At 43.2% G+C, this 27,800-nt stretch overlaps 1 protein-coding gene across 7 annotated transcripts in view; it reads left to right on the top strand.

Moving 5' to 3' along the window:
- The window catches only part of SOBP (sine oculis binding protein homolog), a 163,062-nt gene that overhangs the window by 73,311 nt on the left and 61,951 nt on the right, over window positions 1-27,800 (top strand). For 6 of the 7 annotated variants that reach the window (XM_077902881.1, XM_077902888.1, XM_077902882.1 and 3 more), the window contains exon 5: window positions 22,527-22,622. The exons of the other annotated variant lie outside the window; for it this stretch is intronic. In XM_077902881.1, coding sequence (XP_077759007.1) covers window positions 22,527-22,622 — 96 coding nt within the window. The remainder of the gene's footprint in view (window positions 1-22,526; window positions 22,623-27,800) is intronic. 7 annotated transcript variants of the gene reach the window in all.

Genomic DNA, 27,800 nt, shown 5'->3' with positions numbered 1-27,800 from the left:
CTGAGCCCAGAGCTGCAGCTGTGTTTTAATAAGGGCTGGATAATTTTATGACCAATAACATTTGTCGTTACACATGCTACAAGAAGGTTAATCAAATCTCAGCCTTCAGGGCATAATCTGGGTTCCCACAGGAATTTTCCTGCAGAATTCTGTGTTTGGCTAGGGAAGCTTACTTCCCTCCTCACACATTCGTTGTTGACCATGGCTCCATGATCCTGGACTTGAGCCGCAATTGTTTCTCTTACTGTCACTAGAATATTTCCGTAGTAGAATTGTTTAGAGGCACAAACCTGAGTGACATGGCTTTGGGAGGCTGGACTGTAGAGCCCTATGCTTTCAGGTCAATACTTTATTTTTCAACTTGAAACTTTAGTAGGGCTGGAGTATTCAATCTATCTGTTTCATTTGCCTCAGGGAGCCAAAGTTTAAGGCAACTTTCAGACCTGAGATACCAAATATTTTTCCAGCATTTCTCTGTTGCTTAGGAAACTTACAAACTGGTTCAAACATCTCACTTGGGGAAATATTGAAGTGACATTTAACTCAGAAACAAACTGCCTTTGGTCTGCTAAAGAAAACAGGATCACTGCCTGAAAGGGCAGCAGATCAAAATAAAGAGGGCAGGAGAGAACGGAGAGATGGTGATTGAAAAGCTGAAGTTTGGGTGACTGCAACGTACATTTTGAGATTGTCCAGGTGTTTTCTTTGGTTTGGATTATATGACTGGATCAATCTGTGGTATTTTAACTCTTGCTGTAATGAAGGAGGGAAGTCCCCCCATCGTTTGAAGGGTCAATAGGCTCCAAAAAGTCTTCTCCTCAGGGCTCCTTTAACAAAGCAAAAGAGGTGACATAGACCATCAGAAATAGGTCCCGGCTGTCCATGGTTTCCAGAGTCTCTGTTAGGTCCCATTGACCTGTCTCAGTCTGCTGTAGACTGCACAAGGCTGTCCTTGTAGGTTCATTCTGATTGAGGCCAGCTTGTCTCAGTCTCTACCATAGTGGAAAGTTCTGTCTCCCTTTGAACCACCCGCACATCCTTCTCATGCTGGGTTCTCTGAATCCAGTACAGGCAGGCACAAAGGGTCTGACTCAGGCTGTGTGATTGTGAGTGTGAGTTGAGGGGGTGGGTGGCGGGGGTGGGGCTGGGGAGGGAAGGAAGGGCCTAAAGCTGACTCAGTTTCTATATGGTCATCTGGGTAGGAGATGACTTGGGTCCTGGTTTCCAGGGCTCCTGGGCTGACAAGGGAACTAGATAGGTATGGGATGGGATGAGTGGAGACCAAGGAGCAGAGGCAAAGTTCAGGGAGTCCCCAATCCTTGGCACTTTCTTGGACTGTAACCAGGGGTATCTGGAGATAAGTAGAATGAGTAAGTAATATTAACTAAAAAAAAAAAAAATGTGATTTTTTATTGTATTGTACAATATGCACTTAATCTCTAAGCCAGAGAATAGAAAATAAAAGTGAACCTAAAAGTGAACTTGATCTGAGTATTCGGATTAATTGACCGGTCTCTGCACCTTCCGGAACTGTATGCTGGAATATGTGGAATGGAAATAAAGGAGATCGGGATGAGAAGGTATCCCGGCCCATCCCACCCCCACCATGCGGGGAAGCCAGCGGAAGCCTTGTTTTCTAGTTGCTTCACGCATAATCTTGTACTTTCCCCCAGTGGGTTTCAGCTCAGTTTATGTCAGCTGATGTATACAAACAGATTTTTAAAAATCGTTCCTTGCTAAGGGAGCTGACATCTGCCACTCTCAGAAATTAGAAATGACAAATGCCCCGAAGGGTAAGAGGCCGTGGCTGATTTGCCATAAAAAAATAGAATCCACTCAGACTCCAGGATTCACCAAACAGAAAGCATTGTTGCATCCACACCTGTAGTGGTGGTTTCAGGTGGTGAAGGAAATTGCACCCCTGGTTCTGCTTGTTAGCACCGCTGTCTTCTCCTGCAAAACAAAACAGGACCACTCTCGCTCACGCCTTCCCTGTCTAAGATTTAATGCAGCGCCCAGTCCATCAGACCCAGCAGGCGATGGGGGTTTGTGATGAGATACTTGGTGGTTTCGAAATCCTCGTGTTTGTTCACCCTTCGAGGCTCCTTTCATGTGCGGTAGCCACTTCCCTCTCCACTGTGGGAGAGAAAGAAAAACAAGCATCTGGACTTTCGAAAGGGAAGAGAGTGGAGTTAAATTGAAGACAGAAGATGTTACTGTCTATTTTAGCCAGGCTCTTCAGGAAAGGGGGCAGGATTTGGAAGCAGAAAGCAAGTGAGAACGAGGCAGCTTTGGGCTTGGCTTCTCTCCATCTCCTCTGTCATGGTATCTCTGATTTTCCCTGGCTGTCTGCTCCATGTTTTTCTTTCTATCCTTCCCGTGGTCCCTGGTCCTCGCCACCCAGCAGGTCTCACTCCATCATGGCCTCTCTGGCTCCTCTTAATATTGTGACCTTTCTGTTCAGCTCCTGTTGCCGCGTGTCGCAGCCTCTTGATATATGCTAATTCTTGTTCCTGAGGGAGGAAATCTGATTGAATCAGCTCATCTTTTTGTCCCAGGCCATACCATGGCTTGCTGGACGCCTTTTCTACTGACTGCTCTTGGGTCACATGCACATCCTTAGTCCAGTCAGCTGAGGCTGGTCATGTGGTACAAAACTTGGTACACGGTCCCTTGGAAGGGGATGTGGTGGGCAGACACCTTGATTGCTCTCCCAGGTCCACAGCCCAACATTTATTGAGCATTCCCTTGTGTCAAGCACTGTGCTAGGCATCCAGGGTATCAAGAGTCTTTCATTCGTTTCCATGTATGTAGTAAGGGGGAAAGGAAACAATGACCAAACTAGAAGTAGGGAAGCAATAGCAGGGAGCACATGGGGACGATGGTAGAAGGTTAGGGCTTACTTGTACATAACCAGACTTGTGGTTCTGATCCAAAACCTAAGTTCACTTTCTTCCTCTTCAGCCTTCTTTCTTGAGGGTGAAATTGATAGTTGGACAGGTCCTAGAAAATAACTAGGACTCCTATTAAAAAAATACCTGTAGCGCTCACCTAAAATCCCCTCTTCTCCTGACCAACCCAACCCAAGACGATGCCTCTCAAACTTCCCTTATGTGCCTCCCCAGACAAAGACATATGTTCAGCATCACAGCTCATTCTGGAATGGCAGTCACCTTCTACACCAGGTTCTTATTCAAAAAAATGACCTCCTCAAAGTCTATATTCTTGGGCATTTCAAGTACTGCTGTTTGATTTTATATCATCAAAATACCTACATATTTCACTAACCCAATTCTGGGACTGGATTGCATTTTAATATCTAGCATACTCAGTTTAACCAAGGGTCTTCCTGGAGGGACTTCCAGTGTTCTGAACTCATTTTACTGCATCTCACAAAACGTTAACTCTGGGGACTATGGGAAAGAGACACGTAAGATCTGGTCCGTTCTCTCAAGGAGTTTTCAGCTTGACTCAGAAGATTGGACATACACACATTAAAGGGAGGAAAACAGCAGCTGATTCTTGTTTAAATATATACCCTGCTAGTCAAGAGGCCAGGAGCTGGTGTGGTTGGGGGATGCCCGTGGCTGCCATCAGGGAGCTTGAAGGGCTGTAGGAGGGGGGGATGTGCTGAGGCCTGGGGCCGGCTTCATTCTCAGCTGGTCTGTGTGTGTGTTCAGTTTGGCTCTGGGCACGGGTCTCTGGGGGAGATGGGCTTGCTGCCTTGAGGGGCACGGAGCTCTGCCTTGGACTAAGTGATGCTTGCAGTGTGACTCTTCTACTCTTATGTTGTATTGGTGGTGGGGACTGGAATGTGTTGCAAATAAATCATTTTTTATTTTTATTTTTTCAAAGAGAAAACTAGAAAAGAGGCTCTGAACATAGCCCGGAGAATCTCCCCCAGCTCCCCCTTTTCTGGCTCTAGAGCAGCTGTGTGGAAGGATGAACAGTATTTAAACTCAACCGGCTGGTTCTCTTATGACTTTGTTAACAGGTCCATTTTAAGAACCTGGAGCTTTATCCAAGTATGTAATATTTCTTTCCCTTCCCCTACATATACTTCTCAGAAAGCTCTATTGGGAATTTCAGATGTATCAGTAATAATTATCATACCCTATTGTTAATAGAGTTAAATGGCGGGAGCTGTTTCTAATTGTTGACTTTATTATGTTTTCTGTATATTTCAACTCATTTAAAAAAAAAAATCAGCTACAAAAACCCGACAAAGAGAAAGCCGGACAAAGTGTTGAACGGTGGAAAGTGTGGTGTAAAGTTGCCTGTGGAGGAGTCCTCGTAAAACACAATCTTTTAAATATGTATTTTATTGTTTCTAGCAACTCAACAAACTAAAAGCATATTGAAAATGAACAACTGACTGCCACGAGCCAAAGCATGCCTCAGGCAACTCAAAGCTTCTCACCAGTTTGGGGTTAACTTCCGTCACTCCTAACATTTGTGAGAGGATGATTCTAAATAACATGGAAACGAAATCATGAATTCTACACACAGAAATAGGCAAGGCACACACTTCAGCATTAGGAAGCCTGCTGCTCCTTTACAACCTCGGATGCTGCACAGACGAAAGGGTTAGGAGGGGAGAGATGTGTCCTTGAATTAAGAAGGAGCTTCCAGCAGAGAGTGGGGACAGTATGGGCCGTCACTCTGAGTACTCTCTGCTCTTTCCCTTTTATATACTTGAAGCAATCAGTATTTTGCCAAGAACCCCACATTGTATTCCTCTGTGCTTTCTATTGGATACCTGGGTCCATCTTCTTTTTTTTTTAAGATCTTATTTATTTATTTGAGAGAGAAAGAGAGCTTGAGTGTGGAGGAGGGGCAGAGGGAGAAGGAGAAGCAGACTGCCCACTGAGCAGGGAGCCCAATGTGGGGCTCCATCCCCGGACCTTGGGATCATGACCCCGGCTGAAGGCAGATGCTTAACTGACTGAGCCCCCCTCCCCCTCGATGCCCCAGTTACCTTCATTCGCTTTCTTCATTTTGGAGACAAGAACTTACTATTTTCTTTATTTTTGAGACAAGAACTTACCATTTTCAGCAGGCTGTGGAAGAGTGATAGAAGTCTTATTACATTGACCCCTATAAAAATTGTCTTCATTTGTTAAAGGAATCTATACAGTCCTACGCTGTTTTCCTACTTGTATAACGAGGCTAATAGAAAAGAAAGGAAGAACTGTAATTTGAATAACTGAAGGATTTTTATATTAATCTCTGGAGCTCCCTTTAAAGGAATTATTTATAAAAGTCATTACTGTAGGGGCACCTGGGTGGCTCAGTAGTTGAGCGTCTCTGCCTTTGGCTCAGGGTGTCATCCCAGGGACCTGGGATCGAGTCCCTCGTTGGGCTCCCTGCAGGGAGCCTGCTTCTCCCTCTGCCCGTGTCTCTGCCTCTCTCTGTGTGTGTCTCATGAATAAACAAATAAAATCTTAAAAAAAAATCATTGCTTAATTTGGGTGCCAGGTAAAGGAAGACTAGGAAGAAAGAAGGTCAGAACAACCCACCACTTTGCCCCTTGCACATCCCAAATATACAGGGAGTTCTGAATTCCGAGAAGTATCAGATTTTGCTTTCAGAAACACTTAGGAAGTGAAAGTGATGCCAGTGACTCTCTAAGGGCAGCGGCATCCCATTGCAGGATGGTAGGCTGAAGACCTCGGGATATAATGGAGGACAAAAATAGCAATTTCGTCACTATCTCCCACCGAGGTAAATGAGAAATTTCACTGAAATTTTTTTCCATATAAATCCCAAACTTTCCGTAAAATGAAACAGCAATGAATACAGGCAGAGGTTTCTAGAGGACATCGTGTGTGTGTGTGTGTGTGTGTGTGTGTGTGTGTGTGTGTAAGGGAAGCCCGTTCATCGGGCCTGAAACCACAGGATGAGGGGGGATGAAACCAGTGCGGGTGGTGAGTCTCCACCTCGCAGAGCTACTGCCTTTGTTGCAACGAGCATGAAGCACACGCCTTAACTTTTAGTTACTTTGGCTTTTTTGGCTAGTGTCGCATCTTATAAGTCACAGTCTAGCTTCTCCTGTCCGTATTTTTACTGCACAGAAGGCTTCCCAATTTGCAAGCGTTTGCAGCACGGCTGGGCCCGGAGATAAAACAGAATGTGTATGTAGTACAGTATGCATTCAACTGATGCACAAGACTCTTTCCACCATATGTGCAAAATAGTGTGCTTTTCACTCAAGGTACCACTGCCAAGCTTGCCAGGAGCACATGAATAAGTGGAGGAGAGAACATCAGATGCAGTGCAGCAGTGGGCCTCGTCCCCTCCTTGGAAGGAGACCCTCGATTCCAGCAGCCCCCTGCACTTTTGTCCCTGATCTAGGACACCTGTCACACCGTTTGCTGCCACTTACGCAGCCCTAATGTCGTTCCTCAGCCAGCAACCTTGACCTGGGGTGTCAGCCTTGTCCAAGCTGGTGTGGAGTCCTGATTGCCCTTCCAGTAGGAGAGGAGAGGGGGTAATTAGCACTTATGCTAATGAGGATAACAAGACTGAGGTTAAAAACTCATCAGTTACAAAGAACATGGAAGGGGAAAACCAGCTTATGGCTTTTTTTTTTTTCTTCCTCTTAAATGTTTATTACCTTTCATCTCATGCAAAGCATGGCTTATCAAGCCTTTTTACAGGAAAGTAAGTTTGCTCTGGTTTTTGTAGGTAAATCTACCGGTGGAACATCTTTTGTGATAAGAGAAAAAAAAAAAGGATTGAGAGTTAGAAAAGAATGGTACTTTTCACTCACTTCTTTGAATCTGTCTTGAATCTCCTTATATCTCTTAGCCTAAAATAAACCAATCCAGAGATTTTTTGGGTTTCACTTTTTTACTTTGGTATTTGCTGCCTAAAATTTGAATCAGCACCTCCCTTGGCTTACTGAAAACTTCATGTTTGTTTGAAAGCCTACAGTGTGTCTCATCAAAAGATATCAGTGGACATGCAACTCAAAAATCTTTTCTTGCACTGCACCATTGGTGTTGCATGGTGGTCACAACCAATCTCTCATTCCACCAAGTGTGGGTAAGAAGTACTAACCCTGCTTCACGGATGGGAGGCAAACCTATAGGGCAGACACCTACTTTCACCTCTTCTCCAACTTCTTCAGCCACCAGTCTGGGAAATAGGGCTCCTGCACCCATGGGCATAGCGATGGGGCATGTATGACACACAGGAGGGGTTAGTGGTGAAATTCACCTAAAATGTAATAATAGTACTATTATAATCAGTCTGTTTTAAGTCATTATCTCAACTTTCTACACGGGACTTCATTTGAGTTCTTTGCAAGCTTTCTCCCCCAACGTGTTAACAACCTCTGGGCCAATAGAAAATGTGATTTTTGTGCTTACATTTTTCATGAACACTAAAGGATTTGCTTCTCTTGACTATATCCATGACACAGAACAACACGTGGCTCTGTGGACTACCTGCATGTTACTTGATCTTTCTTGGGCAGTAGATCTGGAGAATTCCTTGCCTGGTGAGGATACACTTGGAATGTCAGGGCTCTTGGGTTTCAGCACTGTCCTTTGTCACTGTGGGGCCTGGTAAAAGGTGATATATATCATGGAGGGAAGAAAAGATTGATGGTAGTTACCGCCCTGTTCATGTGGAAATCTGGGTGCGCAGGGAGACAGCTGTACCAGTGGGTGCTCAATGAGAGGCGAGGGTGATGTGTCCTGGAAAGATCAAGGACAGGAAATAGTGGGGACCTTCTGTTGCCGGGGAAATTGGGATGATCATCCATGGTGGCCTCGTTGGACTCTTCATTCCTTAGGGTAGGGGCCAGAGGGAAAACGTCCTGTATTTGAGCAAATTCATAGTACAGTGGGAAGGCTTCTAGCCTGGGAGGTAGCTTTGGGGGAGGAGCCTCTCTTTAAGGCTGTGCTTTGGATGCACATCATCACTTTGCAACAGTGGCGCCAGTCACACTAGAGCTCCATTCTCATTCATTTGGTAATTGGTTATTTTAACACAAACTGTGACTAAGGAACATGATTACACACCTGTCAGCCATATGACAGGAAAGAGAGCTGTCTGTGAGCAGGGGAAGAGGCCGCGTTTCTCCCTGGTCTCTGTGGAGTCTTCTCCATCAAAGATGTCATTTTTCATTTTTACCTTGAAACAAGACAGACATTATAGCTACTGCCTTGTTTGTATCATTTAAGGAATTGCTGCCACAGATGCTGATCTAAACTAATACAATTTCATTTTGATTATATCTTTGTAGACATCCGATCGTAGAGCTCAGGAGGGCAGGATGTAATATAAAGACACAAATGAACATAAACATTATACGGTACCTGTGCGGCAGCTTCCTGTGGCAGGGCAAGCGGCAGGGAGAAATAGAAATGAAAATGCTTCATACAAGGACGACATTTTACTTGAAGATGAAGTAAATTTTACAAGTTAAAAGAAAGTTGTTTCCGATTGCACAGGTCATGAGGAGAGGGGATTCTCACCTGTGGAGGAGAGATTGCCAGGTGGCTCAGAGTCCTAAGGGGCGTGCAGGAGAGGCGATGTGTCAGAAACAGGAGGATAGACACGTTAAAAACAAAACAAAGCTCAAAGGCGACAGTTTTGTGCTGAATTCTAAAATGAATAAGGACCTAGCAGAGGATGAAACATTTAGTGAAAGAAAAAAAAGAAAGCCTCAGTCTTTCCAATAAGAAAATTATATCCTCTCCTTTGCACATTTTCTGCAAATGGTGAACCACATATTGGATTGTTTCGAAATTCGCCCCTCTATTTTGTCTGTTCCTGTCTGTCTTTGGCGAGGCCATTCAGCTTCGAAAGAGTGTGTGGGTTACAGTGTATGTGTGCCCAACCTCTGCTGAACGTTTAAATCAGCCAGTGATGCAGATGTCTTCCTATTGAGTCAGAAACAAAGTTGATACAGGGTGAAGTTAGTAGCTGGAAAATACAGAATAAAGGGAGATGATGTGAATGGTAAGGAAGGGACCAACAGTAAAACCGTGGTTGAGTTCTTCGATAGAGGTGTGGTGATGGCCATGGAATTCAACTTAGAGTAGCACCCATGAATCCCTGGCTGCTGACGGATGGGAGCTGCTGCTCAGCCTGCGTAGAAACTTGCTTGGTGGAGATGCTGCTAGTGAAACCTAAGGAGAGATGGAAAGATCAAAAGGAAACAAAACAAAACAATGCTTAATTTGCAGGAAATGGAATGGGTAGTCAGATGGCAGAAGAGAGATAGAAGTGGTCATTAATATCGATGTGTAGAGGTTAGGATCCTGATTAGTGGGTGTATTTATGCATTTCTAATAGTCCTCAAATCTTCGCCCGTGTCTTCTGATTGACATTTGCCTTTGGCTGCTGAGCATGCTCTATAGTTGCACACAACTAACTTTTAACCAAGACTTTAATGATAAGAAGAGCGAGTGAGTCCCTATTGCCTTCCTGCTGGCTGAGTTTTTCTCTCCAGAAAAGAAAGTAGATCTGTGAAATTTAAATAACTGTCGTATATTGAGTACTTACTCTGTTCCAGGCATTGTGTAGGACATGTGATGAATTGTTTCATTTAATCCTTGCATTGAATTTCTGAGCTGGATGTTATGTCCTCTGTTTTACTGATGGTGCCAGAAATCAAACTCAGCTCAGTATTGGCACCAAATGGCCCTCCTCACCCCTTTATATACTAACATCCTCAAGCAAATGGCACTTGGGGTGCTTGGCCTTTGAGAATTTTGCTCTCACTTTTTCTTGCTTTTGATTTCCTCATAATTCTTGTCCGCTTATGAGAATATTTTCTACCTCTTGCCTTTTGTGATTTACTTTTATTTACTTTTTAAGAATTAAAATTATTTAAAAATCTAAATTTTAAATAGGTTATAAATGTGTGATATCTGACACTCCAAATTGTGAATGGTTAGACCTTGGCAAGGGATCATTTGCTTTATTTGTTATCATTGAACTTAAAAAATTAAAATGTGTTGGACATGTTGGCCAAATACCATTCATTTTAGATGCTTAGTTAATTAGTTGTCTACAACTGCCAGACACACGGAAGATGCCCAATAAATGATGAATGAATGAATGAATGGGACCTAAGGAAAAGGTTATATAAGTGCCCTTGTCATTGCTGTCTGCTTTCTGTGGAGTCACAATGCTTCATAGAATGGTTTGGTATAAATACAGAGTTTCTGGTTTCTAGAATTAGACAAATCATTTTTATCATTCAAAGGCAAAAGTCTGTCATTCCTTAAGGCAAAGTATGAATGAAATTTCTTTATTTCACCTATGAGGATAATTAATTGCATGTAAACACTGCTCGTTCATAGTAATAAGGGAAGGCTAATATTAGTAGGAATTATATCAGGCAATCGCTCATTCCCCTTTTACTATTTTCCACATCAAACCATAACAGTTTTCTGCTCTATGATTAGGTAAGTACCACAAAGAAAGTTTTATGAATTTAGAATCCTTTGTCCTTGAAAACACAGTTTAGTCTGTATTGATGCTCAAGGAAAGATTTAGGCTCCCACTCTCACCTGGGAACCCCATCATCTTAAATTTGTAGGATTTGCAAATGAAATATAAGAAGGATTTCAAAACAAGCAGGCCCCTTATCAAGAAGTCTTTCCACTCCAGGGATGTGTCCTCCCCCATCTCCATGCAGAGTTTTTCCTGCTGACCTCTAAGGCCCATTTCCATGTGTACTCCCTCCCCCCATCCTTGCATCTTTTTTGCCCCATGCCTTAAGTGCAGGATACTCAGAAAGGCCATTGCCTTCCACGCTGGTGGGCTTAATGTTTGGATCTGTTCAGTGTTTGGTTGTGTTCTTATTGACCGTGTTGCCTTTGGCCTAGTAGACTGACCCCCAGGCCTTGCCCCGCAGGTCAGTGCTGGCTGCCTTGACCACCTCCATTTGAGCTGTAATGGGCATTGGTGCTTCACCACAAAAGGGGAGATCAGAGGGCAGTGTTGTCTCCTGCAAGGACCCATAGAGACGTTTGAGCCATGACTTCTCTGCTTTCTAGTAATATCTGAAGTTTCTGTTGCTCATTGTCAGCCAATGTCCTCTGCTGACAGAGCTGCTGTGAGAGAGCCAATGTGGTGTGGGGGCAAGAGCCTGCACACGATGTGGCAACACTTGTATCGGACCTTAACTTTGCCTTTGTCAGCTCTTTAGCTTTGGATAAGTTACTGAACTTCTCTACACTTCGGATTCCTTACCGGCAAAATGGAGGTGGTAATGGTAATGTAGACCTTATGAGGGTTTGAGGAGCTTTAATGAGCCAAAGTCTGCAATTGTTTAGCATGGTGTCTGGCACAGAACAAATTTTGATCTTGATTTTACTGTCAAAATGACTTCTATACTGAGTTTTCTACCTTTGTGGTGACAGCTCTATGAAGTAGAGTTTGAGTTGGAAGTTTCTAGAAGCAGTCATGTTCTCTTCAGTGGGGTCCAGTCTGCAGTCTGGAATCCTTCTTCTGATGTGGCTTCCAGTTATCTCACATCTAAAACCACACTGGGCAGCTGAAATACCAGGGTACAGAGGAACTGAATAGTTTGGGAATTTCAGTAACCAGAAAGGTTAGGTGAGAGAGGGGATGGAGCAAACAGGAGGGGCAGGGCGGCTCACCCATGCAGGAGGAAACTACCCTCTCTTGTTGTCAGCTATCCCATAAGGGGAGAGGATGTGGAAACCCAGGACACTTTTTGTCTTTTATCACTAAGGCTTTGATTCTAAGATATAACGCCTGGAAAAAAATAATAAATACCTTTAAAAAGGGATGACAGAGGAATGAGTGTTAACTCGTTATCATCTAAAAATGGACCTTAACCTGATACTCAGCTGTTGGCTTCAAGAGGCCCTTCCCTCAACACAGGTCAAATTCTGCTGGAAAGATTGTCCACTATTTAAACATGTCACAGTTCCATCTTTTATTACTTCCATTCATCATCTGCAGAATGGCTGGGATTTAAAATGAAGACTCCAGAGAGTGCCATTTGAGCAGAAGCTCCTTTGCTGCCATCTTTACATCTGTCTCCTCAGAGAGGCTGATCAATCCTGGGGTTGTTTCTTCTTCTTCTTCTTCTTCTTCTTCTTCTTCTTCTTCGAGAGAGAGAGAGAGAGAGAGAGAGAGAATGAGAGAGCGAGCTAGGGGTGCAGAGGCAGAGAGAGAATCTTAAGCAGATTCCATACCCAGTGCAGAGTCTGATGTGGGGCTCAATCCTATCACCCTGAGATCATGACCTGAGCCAAAATCAAGAGTTAGATGCTTAACCAATTGAACCACCCAGGTGCCCCTCCGTCCTGGATTTGGAAACAAGGTAATTGGGACTTGGTTCCTCTAAGCCTGATGATGCCCCTGTTAACAGTGCAAGTGGTATGTGGTTCATAGTTGAAGCTGTCAGGAGGACCATCCAGTTCAGGATCACATCCTGACTTCACACTCTGAAAGACCCAGGGGCAGAGTGAATAGATGTGTCACTTTGTCTTTCTCCTTTGCCTGCCTCCACAGGCACAAACCACAGCATTGCTTCATGTTGGTCAGAACATTTATGTGGACAGTGCCCAGTGACAGCCAGGATTTTCCTGCTAGTCTTGGTCTTTCTTCTTTATGTCAGGCCAATTTTAGATCTTTAAAACCGTTACATAATTCTCACTTCTGTTTCTTACTCAAGAAATCTTATCTTTAAGATGCCTTATATTTTGGGCACTATTATAGAATGCTGACTGTAAAACTGTCCCAGCTCAGAGCAGTGACCAGGGTGGGAGATTCTGTGGCTGTCCAAAGTGGAGGACCTGTCTAATGGAGACAGCTCCAGCCACGGCAAGTGCACAGATCAAAGCATACAAGGCAAGTATAGAGTCAAGGGTAAGGGTTGAGAGCTGAGACTGGTATGGAGGTGGCTTGAAGCCCGAGCTGATAGGGAACCAGTGATGAGAATGCAGAACACATGGGGCATCTGCAGGCCCACTTTACAGGTTGGTGGGCACCCAGGAGATGGGGTAGATTGAGGCCCAGGTGAACCATGCAGAGAAAATATAGGCAGCCCTGTTGTATCTGGATCATCATTATGGCTATTCTGTGGTTGCTGGTAAGAGAAAAAGAAAAGTTGGTTTGAGCACTGAACCTTTATTATGGATAATAATTATGACATCATGGTCTTTGACAAGTATTGCTGCTAATTTAGAATTTATAGTCCTTGATCTCAGAATTGGAAATTGATTCAAGGATACAATTGTTTCAGTTCGTGACTCATAGCTGTCCAGGACCACCATCACCCGGATATGCCCTTTGATTTGTTTCCTCTAGTAGTAGTGAGAGATACGCATTGATTCATCCACATGCTCTTGCACGTTTCCCAGTGTCTGTCTCCCCTTTGCTAAGACCCATATACATGTGATGTGGCAGGTTCGTGATGAAGGGTATGTTCTGTGACACAGAGCAAGCTAACTGTCCCAGGATGTGACTCCAAGCCTCTTGTATTGTCTTCTCACCCGCTGAGCTAATTAGCCATCAACCTGACAGAGGCTGCATTACTATTGCTCTCTCTCAATTTTTCCCAGTTGTGGTATTGAACAGAGGCCTCTGGCTCCCCACAACCCCACCCTTCAAGAATCACCACAGTCCAGGCCTGTTTCTCAACTAGGCAAGTCCAGTGACTCAATTTCGCCAGTTCATCCAAAAGTCTCCACTGCTTTGATGAACTGACTCATGTTAACCAAAGCCACAATCCGCCTTTATATACTGGAGGGCCAGGACTTAATGAGATAAAACACACAATGTCCTTTATAGTCTGCACATCACCATTTATGGGATTAATAAAAAATAATATGACAATACTAATAATGCTTTTAGAAATTCACAAAGGAAATGGCTAAAGGACCTGAATAGTTGAGTGAGCTCTGTTGGACATGTCCTTCTGGAATTAATGGACTTAGGTGTCATAATCAATGATCCAAAGGTTGTTTAATAAGAATCAGGTCAAAGAAGTTGGTTTGTTTTAAGGATTAGTTTTATAAATTTTGAAGTAGCATCTCCCCCAGGCTGTGCCAGAGACTTACTGACTCATGTTTGCTCTTGCTTCTTTTTTTACCCAAGGTCTTTGCAGACCACCCCATCCTCTTCAGTTGTGTTTGTTCTTAAACACTCTCTTTTCCTAGTTTCCTTGGTGTATATGATCTTGGAACTGAAAACCCAAGAAAATCAGAGGATTATGAAAACCTCCCTTAATGAGTTAATAATATATATTTTTAGCTTAATGACATCAGTATTTTCAAGTTATTTCACACTGATTTTTTTTTTAAACCACTAGCAGAGAGGTGGCAGATTATCAAATAGAATAGGAGCCGTAGAGACAGATGGCCTGGGTTTGAATCCCGATTCCACCTCTTGTTAGCTGTGTGACTTTGTGTGCACTCCATCATCTCTCTGTGCATCATCTCTCTGTGCTCTCTTTCTTCATATGTAAGATGCAGACAATGACAGTCCCTGCTCATAAGGTTTTGTTTGGTTTGGGTATATGTATGGGTGTGTGTGTTAAATGGGTTAATGCATATGAAGCACTTGGAATGGTGTCTGGGGCGTATATAACAGCTGTAGGGATATTAGCCATTACTATGAATCTTCAGTAATATCCAGAGCAGTATCTTCATCTGGTTCTGTGTGTTTCTTATTCCCATCTGAGGCCAGGTTATTTCGAGGGAGACCTCCTGCAGGTAGTAAATCTCCTCCATTACGTCTGGATCCTTTCCTAGTCTTACACATGGGGTCCTTGCCTGCTTCACATTTTCTCTAATTTCTTAGGTCCATCCTGAGGTCTATATATAAAGACTAGAGTCCAGCCCCTTCTGCTTAGTGATTTTAGAGAAAAGGAATAAAAGGACCACCTGAAATGCCAAGATTAGGGCAATTATTTGAGTATTTTGTAGGTGCCAAGGAGTAACAAAGTGGAATTGCCTGCTTTTGTTTCCCCTCACACGACCCTGGGTAATAAATACAAATGAATAGTGCATGAAAAAGCCAAAAGGCAGTTGGTGGGCGGAGGCAGGAAGTCGGGGCAAGGGAGCCTTCAAGAAGCTGGGATAACCCACCATGGATCAAGGGGCTTGGGATAAGCAGAAGCTGCTTGGGATGTGATGGTGGAGTGGCTTTAGCAGAGAATACAAAAGAGGGCCGCGTGCCCCAGCTGCCGGGCTGTACCTGTGGGCCACTTCGATAAAACAGTTCTTACCAAAGACGCTCAGGTGACCTGACAAAAAGCAGTGCAAGATAAATCCAGCAGTCCTGTCCAATAAAGGAAAAATAGATTTTTAAAATGAAAAGCCAAAACAGGGATTTTCAGAACCACTTAGCAACTGCTCTGATTATTCCGGACACAGCTGTAATATGCTGGGACGAGCATGATATATTTTAGCTCGCATGGTAGCTGTATTTCAGGCTGATGTGGAATCTGTTGCCGTAACTGTCATGCAATCCATTAGGGCCCCCGAGTAAGGGCAGCCATTAATCAGGCATGAGATCAGCCTGCTAGCCTCACACACTCACAGCTCTGAGTGGCTCTGACCCGACATCGTTTAAGGAGATGCTCATGGAGGCCATAAACATGATTCGATTCCCATTATCTTCATGTTGCATATTTGTTACCGTTATTCTTTGAAGACTCCAAATTGGATATTAAAAATTTATGATATATATAAAGGTTTGCATGGAGTGAAAAAAGAGCTGCAGCAAATAAGTTCATCTCATCCATCAGAGATGTGGGAGCTGTCATAGGAGCCTGGCAGGTATGGAGGATAGAGAAATAGAAGGAACTTCACTGGGGAAACAGCTTCTCCCTTGGCCTACTTGCTAAATAGGAATTTAAATACATTTTGTTAAAAGAACAAAGTAAAACGGCACCACTGCAGGAATCCCATAGTCAATCTTTGATGACAAGCTAATGAAAGGGAGGGCAAGGGATCCTGATGCAAAAATTAGTACTAACATGAATTGAACAGATGCCTGGGTCCAGAGATTGATGTTTCTGGGTGCCTGGGGTGTCTCCAGAGCAGGGAGCCTGATGCCAGGCGGGAGGCCTCTGTGCAAGAGAAAGCTCTCTACCCAAGCTGCATGCTCACACAATTCTGTCCACGAGCCCTGCAATTCTCTGGAATCTGATGTTCACTGACTTGAATTTGCATAGAAACAACTCTTACTTAAGGCGATCCATTTATAGAGGCAGGGAACTCAGGGCGGAGAGAAACAGAACACTTCTGGGTCTTGGCTTAAGGAAGAGCAAAGGGTTAATAAATCCACTCAGCATATACTTACAGGATTCTTTGTTGTACAAGGTACTCTGCTGAGCATGGGGGCTTCAGACATTTTCCCATAAGCAGTTTCCAGTCTGGTAGGGAAGATTTGAGTCATAACCAAGATGAGTTACACCGAGGAGTCCCAGACTGACTTGGGACACTATGACTAGATGAGGTATCAGAAACAGGGAGCAAGGCAACGGGTTGGTTAATCTGGGAATGGACTTCTGGGGATGAAAATTTGTTAGGCAATGACCAGAGGTTAGAGTGGGAGGCAGAGGAGAGAAACATGTGGACAAATTGATTATTGGCCAGAGTCCAAATGAAGTGCAGGCTCTGCAGTGAGGCTAAGATTCTAGTGTCTAACCAGGTGGGAGGGGCAGGTGTTGGGCAGAGGGTATGGAATAGACAGTGAAGGTCCATGGGGGAGGCAGGTGTGATCAGAGAGCTCTGGCTGAGATTCAGGTATGGTGATGACTCAGGGGCAGGACACTCACCTCTGGGGATCAGAGTACAAGACAGAATGTCCATTTGCCAGGGTTGCAGGATCGGAGCTCCTTCACACACACACTTACTCGCTCACTCACTCACTCCCCATTTATGGAGCCTTTATCCTGTGCCAGGCAGTAGATGAGGCTCTAGAGATTTGCAGCTGAATAGAACACAATTTCTGCTCTCAAGGACCTGACAGATTAGTGGGGAAGATAAACATGTAGATGGTCATAAGGCAATGGATGGAATGGAGATACACACACACACACACACACACACACACACACACACACGGGTACAGAGCCCAGATTAGGACCAGGAGGAAGAGGTCGGGAATGGTTTCCTAAAGGAGCTCTGTTCTGAATGAATACCTAAAAGGTGTAGAAGAATTTTCCAGAAGTCAGGAGGACAGGTGAAATCTAGTTTTACAAGGAGAAGATGGGGGTAAAGGACAGGAATCCAGTTGAGGGGAACTAGGCATTCAGCCATGAGGAGTTAGGCCACCAGGATGAGCACAACCGGGCCATAACTCACTGGAAGCAGGAGCCACTCTGTGGGCCTCCCTGTGTCATTCTGGCCCGGGGCCAGCACTGGCTGAACTCCACCGAGGGGCCTAGAAACCAGGCTGACCTATAATCAAGTTCACAAAGATGTCCACAGCCCACTGAACGGCCACGTGTGATGGTTGCAGTTTAATCATCTCTGAGCTTCCTCAAGAGAAACATATGTAGACCTCGAACTCAGGAAAGGAGAGACCAGAAACGGGACATCACAAAATGAAATTCTAAGAGTTTTCAGAGGTGGTGTCCTGGTGTTTTTATCTTGAACTGTGAAAAGAAATTCTATTTCTTCTGGTTCACAAAACGAGTTCTAAAATATGAGTTTTTCTCTGCACTCCCACAAGTTTGAGCTGCACTATTTTTGATGTTCTCAAGTCTGGTAACAACACCACATGTGCGAGCTGACAGGTGCTACATCTGCTGCAGCACTGGAAGGCTGAGTCTGGAGGCTCCGCTGCGCGCTCCCAGGCTCTGGTTCCAGGCAGAACTTTCTTTTGCTTTCAAAAGAAATTCTGAAATCACAGTGGCGCAGAGGTGTAAACTCCCATTCATCACAAGGAGGTATTAACTGGGAAGCCTAGTTATCTCTCCACTTAAATGGCAGCAGTGTTAACCTTTTTGTTGACTCAGAAACATCTCGCTTTTCTGGGGTAGGCCTGTGGAGCTGTTTTTAGAATGTTCCACATTTTCTGAGGGAGTCCTCCAGAGGAGAAAAAAAAATTGCTGAGCTTGCTTGCATATGCACATGACACCAAAGCTTTGGCCCAAAGGAAGAAGTGATTTCTTTGAAAGAGAACTAAAGATTGCTGTAAGAATCAAAATGAAAAAAGTGAATTAGTGATGATTCACAGGGAAAGAGAGGTAATACGAAGTTTGTGTAAGCCAGAGATTTTTGAAGTAGAGAGGCAATTAGTCTAAATTTCTCACATAATCTAATATTTATTCAAATGGTAGGCACAACATGAAAATGGATGCATGACTGTCAGCAAGATGGGGAAATCCCCTTGCAGTTTAAATGAAGGAGTTTTACCTTCTGCAGTTTAATTGAAGGATTTTATTTTGATTTTATGGCAAGAAGTGAAGCCTTCTTAGAATAATAGATTAAAAAAATGCACCTTTGGTCTGACAATCACATTTTGTAGTAAAATGTGAAAAAAAAAAAGCTTCCCATTTGCTTTTTCCCATAGTTGGCATACATATCCAGCGTATTAGTCAGAATAAAGCTGTTGAGAATAAGACACATGGAGAGAGTTAGTTCATCATGTATCTTGGCATTCCTTCTGTCAGAACTGGTCACTCCAGAACAAAGTCAGACATCAACACAGGTCTCCTAGCCCCAGGAAATGCCAAGAGCCAGCAGTGGGGTGGTCGGCCCCAAGACAGGCAGTTAGAGAACTCATTGTCTGTGGAGAATTTCAGAACAATAATAAAACCAGCTAAAAGTCGTTCTGCTTCGTGTTATTACCGTGACTGGAGATTCTGAATCTCTGCAGGGTTTGCACACCCCTCCCTGCAGGGGTTGTAGGCTCTCTCCGTCCGCCTGCCTGCCTTGATAGGCTATTGTCTGCTGTGCAGAGGCAGAAAAGGCACTGGCTTCAATATAAAACGGGTTATAAAATGTTCTAAAATGATTCTACATGTGGGGTAAGAAGGTTCCCAGGATGTTGTCTAACATGGCCCGCGAGTTGCTAGGCGTGGAAACAGGGCTCATTCCCGCAGAACACTTCCCATGCACCGGGCTGGGGCTGGGGCTGCCGGTGCAGTGGTGAGGAACCAGGCACCCCCCCTGCCCTGAGGAAGCATGCAGTCCTGGGGGAGGAGAGACAGAAATCACACCAACCGGCATAAAGTTGTACCTGTGTCAAGTCTAAGGGCACGTGGGGATTTTTGACTTGATTAGAGAGTTTCAGAATGACCTTTGGAGGAGCTGGTCTAGTAGTTCCTGCAAGATTATTTGGCATGCCAGCAACTAAAATAAGGATTTCTTTCTTTCTTTCTTTCTTTCTTTCTTTCTTTCTTTTTTTTTTAATTGCCTGCAAGCAGCTAGTCATGTCATCTCTCGGATCTTTAGAGTTAGACCCATCTCAGAGGCCATGTCCTACATCCTCTTAGTGTTGCATAGCAGTTCAGCCCAATAAGGTTTGGGACATGGTTAGAGGACATCTTGCCAACACTCTGCCAAGGGCCTTCTCTCCATACCCCTCTTCTGGGCATGCTCCTTGGATTGGTGTATCTCAGCCCTGCTTGGCCAACACAATCACCTGAGAGCTTTTTTAAAAAACACCATGCCCAGGCCCCATCCTGGACCAGTTCAATCAGAGTCTTGGAAAGGTGGTACAGGAGGGGGAGGACGAGCTCCAATGTTAAAAAGCCACCCCAGATGATTCTAGTATGCAGTGGGAGTAGAGAACTACTGCCTTCGATGAATGCACTTAATTTCACTTAGTCTAGGAATAGTAATTTTAAACTTTACCCTAAAAAAAAAACCCCTTCAGAATGCAAAAGGAATTACTTTGGCAGGAGGTGGGTGAGTGCTTGTGTATGCACACACACGTGAGGCGGATGGTGCTGGGTCTCCTTACATGTTGTGTGCTTTCCAGCTCTGTGGCATGTGGTGGAAACGCAGCAAATGGCTGGAGGCTGGAATGTCTTAGACTCTGGAATCAGGTTGACTGTGAGAGGCAGACCATTCCGAGGGCCCTGGAGATTGATGCAGAGGCAAATACACGGCTCAATAAAGCAAATTTCTGGCTTTCTCTCTTCACTTCCAATTCTCCCAGTCTCCCTCTGCTTTCTCTTCCACTGCTGCTTTGTTCAGCCCCATAAATTAATAGGCTTTATATGAAGTCTTTAGCTCCTTTGAGAGGAAGCGCCTTCAAATCTTAGACAATGGGAAATTTTTTTTTTGTCCTTTAAAAACACAAAAAGCATTGTGATCACCTTACATGTAAGTGGAATGGATGTATTTTTGCCACCAATGTTGAAAATATCCCCAGGCATCTGGTGTGTATGAATGTGTACACATAGTACATGCATAATAAACATATTCCACCTTATGAATATTTATACACAAGATACATATATATTGAATATAGACATATATGTAAATAGTAGCCCTCGTAAACTATATGCTAAGCGTGTTTCCAAGCATATGTATCTTAGTGCATCAGGAATATAATAAACCTACCACCAAGTTTAGCATATTTTGAGGTGGCATTTTCTGTAGAGTTGTTTATGGTAGGGTCTAGTTACTATCCATTTTTTTTTTTCCCCATCGCTTCAGTGTTTGTTAAGTACTAACTAAAAGTAAGGCACTGGGCATGACAGAGTAAGAAGGATGAAGTAGATGAAATCCCCTGCCTTCAAGAGACCTTGCAGAATGGCTTAAAATGCACTTACAAAGAATCAAAGAATCTAACATTGTTGCTACCCATGGACAGCCTATTGTTTTTCCTCCAGCTGCCTTTTATTTATACACTCCACTGTAAAGTGGGCCCCATCCAAGACTGTAATAGCTCAAACTCTGATGTAGTTGCAGCTTAGAGTTTGACACCATGAGAAGGAAGGAACATCACTGGTTTCAGTGCCTGGATAACCACTGGACATGAACAGTGCTTACGCTTACCGTCACATGTAGTCCAATCCTGGAACTGCATCTTTATCTTACTCTGATTTGGCGGGGGTTGGGGGGGGAAGGTGTAATAAAAAGGCATCTGATCCCAGAGATGTTCATGAATTTCAAAAACGAAACCAAAACAGAGCAATGTCTTCTCCCACCAAATTCTCGTAACCCACACATTACTGCCATTACTGCCATCATGACATTCCGCGTCCAGATTCCATCCGGTTCCCTCCCTGCAATAAGTAGCGGAAGCCTTTATTAAAAAACAAGCTCTATGTCCTCAAGTGTACCAAGCACGGATCCGTTTCTAAAGTGACAATCCCTAGTCTAGCGGAGGAGCTCGGAGCGAGACTTGTCAGCGGGCTAATTCCACTCCACCAAAGGAGAAACAATACACAAGTGCCGTCATCGCTGTGCCACGGCCGTGTACTCATTGTTTTCTGCCCCTCAATCCATACATCACAACAGGTAGTTCTCAGCTGTTCCCGTGGTGCCAGACATACATTTTATCTAAAGAGACAGCAGACAGAACTACCTGCTGCTTCCTGTGCGGCTCTCCCTGTGTTTCTCTCCTTTTTCCTACTTCACTTGGGCTTTTTAAAAATCGGCTGGCAGGGAGCCAGGAGCTCATCATTTTAATGCAGTGCAAAATGGAATATGCATAATTATATGCAAGCCATATGTGAGGGAGACAGCTCAGCTGTGAATTTCAGGAGGCCAGGAAAGGGAGAGCAGTTAGGGCTAAGATGAGATGAGAGCAGAGCGGGGTGCAAGTGTCACCCAAATGAATGGTTTAATGAGTGTGCTGCAGACACGCCTCCTCTCACCTACCTCTCCCTCTTTCCAACTCCAAACCAGAAACCGATGGAGATTAGAAAGAGAAGACTGTATGCAAGCGGTATTGCTAATGGGTTCTGTTAATGTCTCCATTTAAACTTCAGCTTTCTTAATTAACAGTGTAGATCAAAATAACCAGTAACTTTTAATGCAGCTTCTTAATTAAATCTATTTTTTTTCTGCATTCGATTGAAGAATCATTGTTCTTACTAGATCATTGCTCCTTTCAGATCTTTATTTAAAAATCAAGGGGAATCAGTTTATCTCTGATAGTATTACAATGCAAAATATAACAATGCAAATTGCTTTTCTTATGGCCTTGCTATTAGAATTTTTTTTAAAGTGCATTATCTAGAGATTGCTTAAGCATGCCAAAAAGTTTAAACACGTACGTATGTCATACAATCCTGAATGTGCAACGAAAGTCGCTGGAAGACCAAAGTGGTGGTAATTTCCAACAAAATTATTTGATTTTGGTTTGTTTCATATCATAATTTAAAATATTAACACCACGATGAATCTGCATGTTCAAACCAAACTATGTAAAGAAAAATAAATCCCAAATTTTGATATCTAAAAGGCGTACTGCGTATTTAAACAAACTTCTTAAGAATGTTGTTATTTCTGGATTCCCGTTTGTTTAATGATCTGAGCTGTTATGCTTTTAGCTTTTTTTTTCTTCCATTATTTGTGAGTCCCTAAATAGGCCATTATATTTCCCTTCAGGCTAGAGATGAAGATGGACATGCTGAAAATTTCCCCCAGCAGCACTATGCTAAGGAAACTCCAAGGCTTGCCTTCAAGAATAACTGCGAACTACTTGTAAGAATAACGTACTTACAACAAGTCTAGAATGTTACTTTAGCACAGTGAAAACAGTTTTTGAAAGGGTTTGTTCATTATTACATAATTTATGAAGTCTTATAGTTTTTCTGTATAGAGTTCTAAATGCTAATTCTGATATCACTGAATATTAATGATAAGATCTCAAATTGTTTGCCAATCTTTTATATCGGATTATAGAGCTTGGATGGCCCTGTCTTTATGAGCTTGTTTTGTATGGTAGTTTATAAGCAGCCATTTGGAGAATGGCTAGTAAAGTCAAAATCTAGAGAAAGACAGTTGATCTGTGTAACTTGGAAAAAAAAAAATCCCACCTCCACTCCTCCTCCTTCCTTTTTTTTTTTTTTAGAGATTTATTTATTTGACAGGGAGAGAGGGAGAGAGAGAGAGAGAGAGAGCACAAGCAGGGGGGGCGGCAGGGAGAGGGAGAAGCAGGCTCTCCACTGAGCAGAGAGCCCGATGCGGGGCTCGATCCCAGGACCCTGAGATCCTGACCTGAGCTGAAGGCAGACGCTTAACCGTCTGAGCCATTCAGGCACCCTTCCTCCTCCTTCCTAATTGTACACTATTTTAGGAGACAACATGGTAATATTTTGTTCTGCTAGGAAAGATAGCAGAGTTGACACGCAGTACTCCCTTTAGAATTCAAGTATTCCCACACTCTCTTGCCAAACTCCATCAGGCACTTTCGTCTTTTCTATGTAGGAGAAGTCAAAGCAGCGACAGGATGCGGGGATGTTTACAAGTCGTGAGACAGAGGATATCAGCTGTGACAGGGACTCTGTTCCAACGCAGGGTTAATTTGCTGTTCATTTTAGCATTTACAGCAAGACAAGATGAAAAGCAAGCAGGAATGCCTATTATATTTCTATTAAATGAATCTGTTGGGACCTAATGTTCTTGATTAGCTTTTGAAAATGAGTGCTCCGCAATGCATTTTCTGTTTACCTAAAGTAAACAGAGAATGAATTGTCATTTATTTAGAGATTTAAACACTGCTTTTGAAAATGAAGCTTTATGAGGGATCTAGCTATGTTGTCCCTAAATGTTCTTTTCTTTTCAATTGCATTAAAGCAAAAACATTTGCTCCAACTAAATGAAAACATTGAAAGAGAACGAGGATGCTCAGTTGTTACATTCTGAGGTAGTCTCATTTCTATTTAGTTTTTTGGCCGAACACAGCACAGCTTTGCCAGGGCTCGGTGTTAGGAAATCCCACATGTAAAAGTCTTTGGACGTAGCTCTGATACCAACTGTTCATTAAAAAACAAGGTGTCCAAAGAGCAGGAGAAGAGAGAAAAATACAGTTCTTACCCATCCCAGCCGCAGCAGCTAGATGTTGACAGTGAGAAACTTCTTTCCCCGCTCCACAAACTGCATGGTTACAATAGCACCACTCATTCTGTGTGTCCTGTCCCTTGACCAACCGATCCGCAGGCAAATTCGCTGCTTATAAATGCATTTTTTTTTCTGAAAATTTAGCTCACCTTATATTTTATCTTAGGGCTCTTAAACTTCCAGGCCTGCTAGCATTACCTATTTGGGGGAAACCTTTTTGATTCGTTTCCGTTTTTTAATATTTCACCCTATAACTATGGTTATGCCACAGAAGACCATAGGGGCCATTTATGCTATGTTTTGGTGTCAAAATGCTTTGGGGGCGGGTATCTTTACTTCTTTTTAGAGAAATTGTTTGAAGTAATGTGCCGTATTTGATTTTTAAAAAATATTTATTGGTAAAATGAATGTGTTTGAGTGCTGGTTGTGGTCAGTTTCTACAGGAGGAAGTAAAATGCACATGTGAACGTCTTTTCCAGCTATCTTTGGAGAAAATATATGTTTAATCATTGCTATGCTTAAACAAGATATTGTGTTAGCAGTAGTTTTCAGAGATTGGTATAATCTTTGTCCTCCTAGTCACTGTTAGAAATGCTTTATTTTCATCAGCATACTTTTTTTGTGATAAAGGAAAAAGGAGAATAAAGAGAAAAAACAAGTAAGCTTATTTCTCCAAGGAGAAATTTAATTTTTTCAACTGCAAGAGAAGCAGGGGTGTTTGGCTGGTTATGAAGCCTGGAGAAGTTATGTTTCTATATGAAAGAGACTTATACATTCTTAAGAGAGAAATAGGAAGTCCTTGGAGTTTTCTTAGTGCAGCTTAGAGTAAATTTTTAAAGATTCATGAAAAAAAGATTGCAAGTCCTGCTCCAAAGTGCTTTCTTAGCCTAAGAACTGTCTTGCAGCAAGAGCAGTGGGGGGTTTAGAAAGTGGAGGAACCTTGTGGGGGATGCCAGTGGCTCTGGGGAGAAAACCCAGGGCCACAGGTTACTTCCAGGCTCCCACATGATCAGGACGGATGGCTACATGGCTAACCCTCTGGGCCACAGGGGCTGACAGAAAGTGCCCTGGGCAGGTAGATTGGACATTGCCTCAGACTTTATTAGTGACCATTTATTGTCTGCCCTCTCCCCCTTACCACCAGCCTCTGCTGCTTGGAAGAGGGTTAAGCAACCTAAACAGAAGCAAAGCAAAATCCATGCCTGGAATGCACAAGTATGTGTGCTGACAAAGGCGCTGACAAACAAAGCATTGGCTGATAGAAAAATCTGCTGTGCAACTGGAGATTCCTGTAGGGTATTGATTTTTCCATTTAAATCCCAAACTGTGATATGTGCCTTCACACTTAATGTACAACACAGATGACTAGATATTTAGCTTGGTGGCCAAGATTCTTTGGTTGGTGATTGTGCAGCAGCTTCCTTATGCTTTTTATTAATATTGAAAATGCAAGGCTGTCAAGATGAGTGACATTAGATAAAGCTTGAGTACTGTTTGATATAACATAATTCAGTGTAACCCCATCTACCTCTTCATAGATAGGTACACATGCACAGACATACGCACACTCCAAGGTAGTTTGCTGGCGTAGCTGAATTTATGGCCATGGCAAATCACTTTCAATAAAACAAACTACAGAAATTCACATCACATTAACACTCCAGAGACACGGCTTATGGGGGTCCACAAGAGGGAACATTTGCAGCCAACTGCAGGTGACTAACTTCTGCCTCAAAGTTCGCCTCCATTGCTGGTCCCTTTACCATTATTGCCCCATTCTAGAAGGCCCTCTCTCCTCTTCTTTTCCTCTATTACAATTCTCATATCGATGGTGGGAGTTTGATTAAGAGCTATGGTGAGAGGAAGACCTTTATCATATTATGAGCTTACATCTCATCATCCAGACATTCTCAGTTCTTAAAAGCCAGCTGGGAGTAAGACCTTGCAGAAATACAGCAGAAGCTGTGTCCTTGGAGGGAGAAGACCTGTAGCTAAAAGGAGAGGAATGTTGAGATGGTTTGGGGGAAGGAACTGAAGGCATCCAAGCCTACTCCCCAGGTGTTCTTAAAGCCAGTGCAGAGAACATCACTGCATTCAGGAAGGAGGTCAAAATATAAACAAAGAACAGCAGCAGCAATCTCCTGTAATTGGGTTGGAAAGAAAACAGGTTTAGGAAGTCTGAAAGGAGAAGTAAGAGAAAGAAAACTTAAGGGGGGAAATCAGCCTGTTTTCCTCAATTCCAGATTCCAGAGTCATCACCAAGACACAGTCTGACTCCCTTTGGCTTTCCCTAAGGCTGTTAGGCGTGGGAGTTTTGCAGAGGTGGGGGAAGGAGTCCACCGCTGGAAGGCTACATAAAAATAGCATCAGGGAAGAATTCTTTCTGGTCACTTAGAAGGCCAGTGTAGCGAGAAGATGAAAACCATTTTAGTTTTGTGGCCTGTGAACCGAGATGGTGGGGAGCAGAGATACTTAGGCAGTTTTTCTATGGGTTGATTTGTCCATCTCATTTCCTTGTGAAGGTAGACAAAAGTTGGATTACAAGAGTTGGACATAGTCCTTAGGTAGAACTGCTGGTATGGAACTGCTTTGTATTAATACATTGTTCAATTAGCAAGACATTATTGAGCATCTTCTGTATACATGGAATTGTATTGCACAGTGCTTTCGGGGGACCCAAAATAGAAAAAGACGCAGTGCTTTCCCTGAAGGAGCTTACAGTTCAGTAAGAAGAGTAGGCATATACAGTATTGTAGTCATCAGGAATGTGGGCTCTCATCCTGAAAATTAGTATTTTGCCCAGCCAGACTTTAACTTATATGATATTACTCTGGTGGTATCACTAAGGATCATAAGCACAAAGGCTTAGCGTTTATGATGACACGTCTGGTATTACATCACAGTGGATCCTCTTAGACCTCTCTGAATCTCAGATCTTCATCTATAATATGTGATAATAAAAGGTAATAACCTCAGAAGATATAGTAACCTTAACCATGATGATATATTTAAAATGCCTGGTGCATAATAACATTCAGTATGTATTAGCTGCTATTATTATGATTCTTCTTAGTCTCCTGACTGTTATCATTACACGGACGGCTGTGCCCCAGAGAGCACGAGCAAAGTTCCAGAGTACAAAGGAAGAAGAGATTATTTCCAAATGTAGTAGTTAGAGACGTAACAAAGGAGGAAGATACCTTTACTCTAGGCCTTATATAGGTTGGATTTTGATAGTTGGAGCTGAGGTGTAAGGGAAGGGGGCATTCTAAGCAGAGGGAAATAGCCATGGCAAAGGCAAGGAGATGGGAGACTATAGACCAGGTGACTCATCCACAGGTGGCACTAAGTTGACCAGAGTATAGAGTACCTGAAAGATAAGGGGGGTTGGGGGGGAGGCGGTGAGCTGGCAGGTTGGTTCATTTGCACAGGTCTTAATTACTGACACCATCCTATCAGGTTTGGACTTCAGAAGTTCTACTTCATGGAAATTCCTAGTACTTCTGTGTATTAAAAAAATATATTATGGAATAATCACTAACATGCTCAAGAGTAGAGAGAGTGATGTAATTAGTGGACTCCCACGTACCTATCACCTAGCTTCAACAATGATCCACTCTTCATCTTGCTTCATCTATCACTTTATCCTCTACCCACCCCATCCCCTTTTTATTCTGCTGGAGGATTGTAAGCAAAGAAGCTTTTTTGCTTCTTTTCTGGCAAAGACTTCAGCTCCCCCAGTTTTCTGTCTAGAAAGAATCCATTGACACTGATTAAATTGGGTATTGAAGCTTTAGGACTAAGCACACGTAAAACAAA

This window comes from Canis aureus, chromosome 7 (assembly GCF_053574225.1).
Source record: "Canis aureus isolate CA01 chromosome 7, VMU_Caureus_v.1.0, whole genome shotgun sequence".
NCBI lineage: Eukaryota > Metazoa > Chordata > Mammalia > Carnivora > Canidae > Canis > Canis aureus.
This window is presented reverse-complemented; position numbering and strand designations above follow the sequence as displayed.